We start from the raw sequence: 6,929 nt of genomic DNA on the forward strand, positions 1-6,929 counted from the left end.
CCATTAGCAGCCTTAACCATTTTAACAGGCATATCAGAAACTCCCTTAATTTGAGCAACAGCAGCACCATCCATGAAGGAGTGAGTGCTCCCCGAGTCAACTAGGAACGTGAGCTTGTGCCCTTGTCTGTACTGTCAGTTTCATAGTTGCAATCGCCGGAACAGATGGATCTCCCAATGCTGCCGCTGAAATGCAAATCGCATTGACTTCTCCAATACTCTCAGCTTCAGTGTCACTTGATTCTGCTGGCATATTCTGCACATATTCCAACATCTCTTGTACTACATGCAGCTGAACTTCCTGTTTGCATCGATGATCTCTCGCCCAACGTTCTCCACAAATGAAACAGAGTCCCTTAGATTTCCTGTAAGCATGAAGAGCTGACCAACGGTCCTCGGGCTTGACGGCTTGTTTCTGTTGCATGTTTTTCCTCAACTGCTTTACTGACAATAACACTGCGAGCAGATGGTTGGAAATTCTTCCTGTTGTGAGACGCTGAGCTAACTGAAACTGTAGGCTGGAACGCGTGATCTCCCAGTTCTTCAGACAGTAGAGCCAGAGCATATGTTGTGTCTAGGTCAGCAGGTTGTTGAATTCCCACCAGCAATCTGACAGATGGCACTAGTCCTTTCATGAATCGAGTGACATAATGTACCTGACTGGGATTTGGTTCATATGCAGTCAGCTGATCGAACAACTCTGAGAATCGCTCCACGTAATCCTCAACTGTGATGGTCTGGCGGATGTTAAACATCTGCCTGAGTATATGCTGATGCTTGTTGCGACCAAAGCGAGATTGTAGCAACGCACAAAACTCAGGCCACGCTATGCCCGGAGCGCGGCGTTGAACTGATTCAAGCCATCGCGCTGCAGCACCTTCAAACAGTGCAGTAGCAAACAGAATCCACCGATGTGCTGGGGTGTTCCAGAACTTGAAGTAATCCTCACACCGGGTCTGCCACAACTTGGGGTTTGTCCCATCGAATTTGGATAACTCGATCCGGGGCCCGAAACCAGCAGAATCCACAGCGAAGGGACGAAAAATTTCTTGGGGTTGATTCGGCTGCCTGAGCACAATCTGGTCCTGCTTCATACCTCTGGCCGATGGCAGAATGTACCTGGGAGTAGCTGGGCGTAGATCGACCTCCGGTCGGAGCCCTTCCTGGCTCTCGGTGCCGCTCGCCGGAGCCGTGGACTTGGTGGTGGCCGAAGGTGGACCTTGGGACATTGGTGATGCGGGCGACGACGCAGCGCCCCGATCCGCGGCCATCTCCCCGCGCAGTTCGTCGATGTTGACTCCAAGGGACAGCTTCACATCCTCGAGTCGCCCCGATAGCTGGTCGAGCTTGGAATCCAGCTTCGCGAGGGCGGAGACCATCTCTTCGCTACGCTCAGAGGAGCTCTTGGCGAGCGCGGCGTCGAAGTCGGCGCGGAGAAGCTCGTAGATCGCCTTGGTCTCTGGCGAGATCCGCTCCATCGCCTCGACTCCTCGGCAATTTGCCAGGCACGTACGGTGGTGGTGTTGAGGCAGCTCCAGGACGGAACGGCTCTGATACCAGGTTGTTAGCACACAATCAACAATTCACTCAACTCGCCTCCATTATCGCCAGATCGAGCTACAATTCACAAGTTCATCAAGAGGGGATCAAGGAGGAGGAAGGATTATCCGTTACAACACGAAGGGGAAAGTTAGCTAGCCTGCCAGCCGTTCGCCAGCCACTCACACGCTATCGCTAGGCTTAAGTATACTGCCCACGTGGGCCCATTTCGGGCCAGCAAGCCGAGCCGGCAGGCGAGGCTGTCTCTTGGGTCGGCCCATTCCTGGTGCTTGGTTCTCTGCTGCTTCTGTATCTTGATCGCTGTTGCTGACATACACACTTGTGTAGAAATAATTATCTCCAATATTGTACTGAAGCAGAGGCGCATAGTTCAAATTTTACTTCCTTAGTATCGAAAATCTTGTCATGACCAAGTCACCTGTAAAGATGGATCATAATAACATTTCAGGTGTAGATGTTTGTTTGCCTCCCCTTGTCATACTCTTGAATCTTGATCATCCTCGTGTGGTGAGTCAGTCATTATAAGTGAAGCAAACATTAAAGAGTAAAGTGTATTTATTGTTAAGTGTGACTTTTTTTTATAATCTTCGTCCTGAACTCTTAATACGGCTATCGTCCACGCCATCCAACAGCTGCGGGGGCGGCAAATCCGATCGGATCATCACCCGTAGTGCATGCCTCAATCCCGACACTTGAGAGGGGGGAGGGGGGGGGGGGAGGGGGGGGGGGGGGGGAATCAAGGCATTGCTTCTTGGCTGCGCGGAGGCATGTGCATGGCACGAGCCAATGATTTGGCTAGCCGTTTGAGTTAACTGAAAATATCTCCAGAGTAAAGAAAACGTATGTTTGCACCTGAAAAGTTAATTAAATTGTGTCCAGAAAAAGAGAAATCATGGAGAACACATGCTAAGCTGCAACAGGAATTATGTCATAAACTATGCAATTAGAGTCGCAATATTAATCATCAATCTCATCAACGTACTAACAATGCTGTAATGGAAACATGATATTCATGTAGTAGTAGCACACACACGAACCATGTCAGACTTATCACGGCAAAACCAGCAGTGTTCAGACACAAGTACTCGGCACTAAAACTAAAATTTCCCACAGCTTCTTCCATGGGTTTTAAAAAAAAATAAACTATACCCATCACCGGTTTCATTTAAAAAAAAGAAAATTCTGATTTATTTTTGTGATACAAGTCATTATTTTCATATACTATGTACTCTTGTGGGGGAGCAGAAAGGTTTGCAGTAGGAAGAACTATTGAATTTATTAAACCTCTGGAGAAGGGGTAGACACTTGAACATGACTGTCAAACTGCACAGTACCAAACTAGATACATCCTTCCACCTTTCAAACAAGGATGTCTAAACTGAACAATACCAAACTGAGCCTCAACACTGTCATGCCTGCCATGCCACATCTCCCTCATGGAGTAACCCATGCACCTTGAAATAGTTGGCTTACTGTTTTGCCTAAAATCCACTCCAGATCTGAAGACGAGACAGCTGCCTTGCCAGCGACATGAGAGATTGCCTCCTTTGCTCCTTTGTAGCCGCATTCGGGAACGACGTAGGGGAAGTCACTGCAAAGAAGAATCCCAGAATATACCATCACACTCATGGAGGTACAGACGTATAGTGAAAATAGTCTGATGCAATGAAACTCCCATTGATGCGCTGATTGAACTCACCTTCCCCACATTATTCGGCTAGCTCCATAGCTGGAGATCGCGCGAGAAAGAAGCTGAGACGTGTCCTCATACGGATAAGCTTCTCTTGTGATCCGGAAAAGAGCACTGTATTTGACGTAAACCTGTTGAAGTCAAGTAATGCGTCATTGCATCAGTGTTAACAGGGTGACACTGAACAGCCGAATACAGTACTGTAGTCAAGCAACTTCTGTTCGTTCAGGCACCAGACATCATTCTATCTCTTTGGCTTAATTCTTAGTACTAGAAACTGAATACTAGCCTTAACATATAATGGAAATATTCCTGCATAAAAGAAGAAAAATACTGGAAATAGCCAACTTGCGCAAGAATTCTTTTTCAGAAACTATTCATAATCATGCAAGAATATAAACCAGAGTAGTAGTTGAGTTACCTGTACAAGGGAACAGAATTAAGGGAAGTACCTGTGGGAATCTGGATAAGTTCAGAAATGAAGAGAATGCCTTTTCTTCATCATCATTCCTGCATGTCGATGCAGAAGAAGTTAATGTAGATGACAACATGGTCAGAATTACACTCTTCCAGTTTATGAACAAGCAGACACACAAGCTTATGTTGGTGGCTTGCAGAAAGCCATATGATCAAATATAACAGTAGTTGCAGGATAATCCGTACACAGCTCCTCTATTTCCTGAATATATGAACTGATCCCCTGCATGAACAAACAACAAAAAAGAATAGGAAAATATCAAGTTCATGGAACAGAAGATATGTATTCTTTTACGAAGTGGCAGGGGATTTACATTTCAGCGGATAGCCGGATACTAATACATAACCGTAACTAGCTTTTAATATTGCATCAGTTCTAGCTGCTTAGTGACACGACCAATGATCTCAAGCGTGCATTTTTTCTGGCTGGAACCTTACTGGAGCCCATGATGTGAACTTATCTTCTGTCAACCTGTTAATTGCGTTTTGTAGTTACAAAGTTTATTACCACTAGCAAATTTGCAGCAGAAACGCAAAATACGAAACCTAAAATTCAATTGCAGCCATTACATATTTTGAGTACACATGCATATAGCATAGGAATGCTTCTTTTACCTTCATCACCATTATTCGAACTGGTGCTCCAAGTTCTCCAGCCTTAGCAAACAATGACCTCCCGACCTCATTAGTCATCTATTATTATGATAAATTTTGTGCTCACAGTCATATATGCTCGTAAAGCAAAATTCAGAAGTACAAGAAAGCTGCTTCTGCAATGATGCATAGTTGCTCATTTGCAAACCTTTTGACCTGAAGGCCATAAATTCGGGTTGAAACGGACAGCACGGTATTTTTCCTGGAGAGAAGCAAATGAAATAAATGTTAGAAAGTAGGATGGACATTTTTTTTATGCTCAGAAAGTTCAAAAAGATTGTACTTGCACAATCAGATGTTCAAGCTGTTTAATGCCGCTTCCGTCATCTGCGGGATTTGCGAGGCAGCAACCAATAAATTTTGATGGATACTTCTTCAACACACTACAGAGAAAAATTATAAGGCTGAGATATATCAAAGCGGGAATCCCACTAAACTTTTCATATAGATACAAATCATATGACTAGTTCAGTTCATATGGATGCAAGAAAAGTTTACCTAGTTACTAAAGAGTGGTCAAACATATGATTAATAGGTTGAACAATGAGTGCGCCATCAACTCCAGCTTCATCCATGCACTAGGGGAAAGAGAAACAAGTTCAAAATAATAATCTGACCGGCATATTAGTCTGAAGTCTCAACAGTTTAACAAAAGAGAAGTGACGGGATAAAATATGAAACACATGTTGGAATTAATATTTGCAATACACATTTAGCAGTTAAGAAACAGAGGTCCTGTCGATACTCGATACACAGAAATTGGGAAGGGGGCATTGGGTGTTTCTTTTCCTCGTTAAATTCACAAGCTCTAAATAGCTAATTTAGTGCATCTCTAGCCGATCAATTTAACTCCTTATATGCCCTTATACTAACTCCATATAATTTGAGGAGTTAAACAGTGGCTGGAGGACCTAACCGAATTCTCAAATTTAACTCCCTATAGCTTACATTTGGTTCACTCATTCCGTCAAACACTTGCAATGCAGCACTCAACGCACACAAAACCTATGGAACAAGAAAAAGAGGGCACCTCAGCACCCTATGGTCTATGCATTTGTTCAGCCAAATAACCAGTACCACGCAACCCTGCCCCAATTAACAGAGAAAATTAAATCATTCCAGGATGCGGTCTACTATCATCATATATTCATATCCATCTACTGACTACTTTCTTTCGATGAACCATCCAAAGCTACTTCCACAAGCAAAGAGGAACAGTGGAGACCTCGAGCAAGAAGTCCACATCACCCCGGAGCGTCGGCTCCTGGCCCGGGAAAAAGGGGTAATTCTCGGCAGCCTGCACAACCACATAAATCTCATCAAGGGAAGGCGCCAACAATTGGGAATTGGTGTACGCCCGTCCGTGGGGGTGCCTTTTCTTTTACCTGCAGCGGCGAGGCCCAGACGTGGAGGTGGGAGTCCACGACCTTGCAAGAAGCGGGGCCGGCCTTGCCGGAGGAGGCCATGGCGGCGGCGCAAATGGCGGTGGTGGAGGAGAGGAGCAGCCTCCTCCTCGTTGTCGCCGGTGTGGGTAGGATAGATGATAGCAGAGTGCGGGAGGTGGTGGCTAGCGGGGACAAGAATCTGCAGGGCACGGCCGCTGCTGATGAGGAGGCCACTAAAGACGAGGGATGGTGGTGGCGGGTAGATATCAGGTGATAGTGACTAAACCCGGGCATGGGCAGCCCGGCCCGAAAAACCCGGGCCGGGCCCGGGCTTTGTTTTACAGCCCGAAAGATAGTTCGGACCGGGCTCGGGCTTCATTTTTTCCATTTTTCAGGCCGGTCTTTCGGGCTTCGGGCCGGGCTTGCACGTGCGCGTACTAAAAAACAGCATTTGGGCCGGGCTTTCGGGCTTCGGGCTTGATTTCGGGCCGGGCTCGGGCTTGAAAATATGGAGTATTTCGGGCATCGGGCCAGGCTCGGCCTTTAGAAATGAAGGTCGGGCTTTTACAAGCCCGGCCCGAAACCCGGCCCGGCCCGACGTTTGCCCGGGTTTAGGTGATACCACCCTTTACATGCTCCCATGATATAAATTTTGAAAGGTCATATTTAAATGTTTCAAAAAAATCTAAAAAAAAAATTGAATGTTCACAAGACATGTGTCTATAACCCCTAAAAAATTCAGATCAAAATTCAAAATTTACATTGAGAAACAAAAAAGACAAATCCATATGTGAATAGTGTCATTTCTTATTGTGTCTTCTTTTGACACTATTCATTGTAGACTTCTCTTTTTTGTTTCTCAATGTATATTTCGAATTTTCATTTGAATTTTTTTTGGAGTTATAGAAAAATGTCTCGTGAACATACACAAATTTTTTCAGAATTTTTTGAAACATCAAAATGTCACTTTTCAAAAATTGGAGCATGGTAGCATGTGGTGACCTCTGGTGTGGTGTGGTGTGGTGTCAGGTTTTATGTGAGTGTGATGTTTTTTTCTTCTTCTTTAAAACACAAAAAAACTTGGCAATGCTGAATGGAGCTCGGCCTGAATTTGAAATGATCGAAATTCATGTGTAAATTTATAAATATTTTTAAAAAATACAC

At 45.0% G+C, this 6,929-nt stretch overlaps 1 protein-coding gene across 1 annotated transcript; it reads right to left on the bottom strand.

Annotated features, from left to right (window-relative positions):
- Positions 1-2,485: 2,485 nt before the first annotated feature.
- Positions 2,486-6,059, bottom strand: LOC123067757 (uncharacterized). The gene is made up of 10 exons (XM_044490416.1): positions 5,766-6,059; positions 5,606-5,677; positions 4,879-4,958; positions 4,664-4,763; positions 4,529-4,582; positions 4,342-4,419; positions 3,852-3,949; positions 3,702-3,759; positions 3,259-3,380; positions 2,486-3,150 (listed from the first exon to the last, which is right to left on the bottom strand). The coding sequence occupies exons 1-10, from the start codon at positions 6,057-6,059 to the stop codon at positions 2,994-2,996; spliced, it is 1,113 nt and encodes a 370-aa protein (XP_044346351.1). The 3' UTR covers positions 2,486-2,993.
- Positions 6,060-6,929: the final 870 nt, after the last annotated feature.

Source organism: Triticum aestivum, chromosome 3B (assembly GCF_018294505.1).
Source record: "Triticum aestivum cultivar Chinese Spring chromosome 3B, IWGSC CS RefSeq v2.1, whole genome shotgun sequence".
NCBI lineage: Eukaryota > Viridiplantae > Streptophyta > Magnoliopsida > Poales > Poaceae > Triticum > Triticum aestivum.

Coding starts and splice junctions, on each gene's coding strand:
- LOC123067757 (XM_044490416.1), bottom strand. CDS start 6,059: ATGCCCGGGTTTAGTCACTATCACCTGATATCTACCCGCCACCACCAT. Junction 3,950..4,341: donor TTCGAATAATGGTGATGAAG/GTAAAAGAAGCA, acceptor TTGTTCATGCAG/GGGATCAGTTCATATATTCA. Junction 3,760..3,851: donor GCTTTCTGCAAGCCACCAAC/ATAAGCTTGTGT, acceptor ATCGACATGCAG/GAATGATGATGAAGAAAAGG.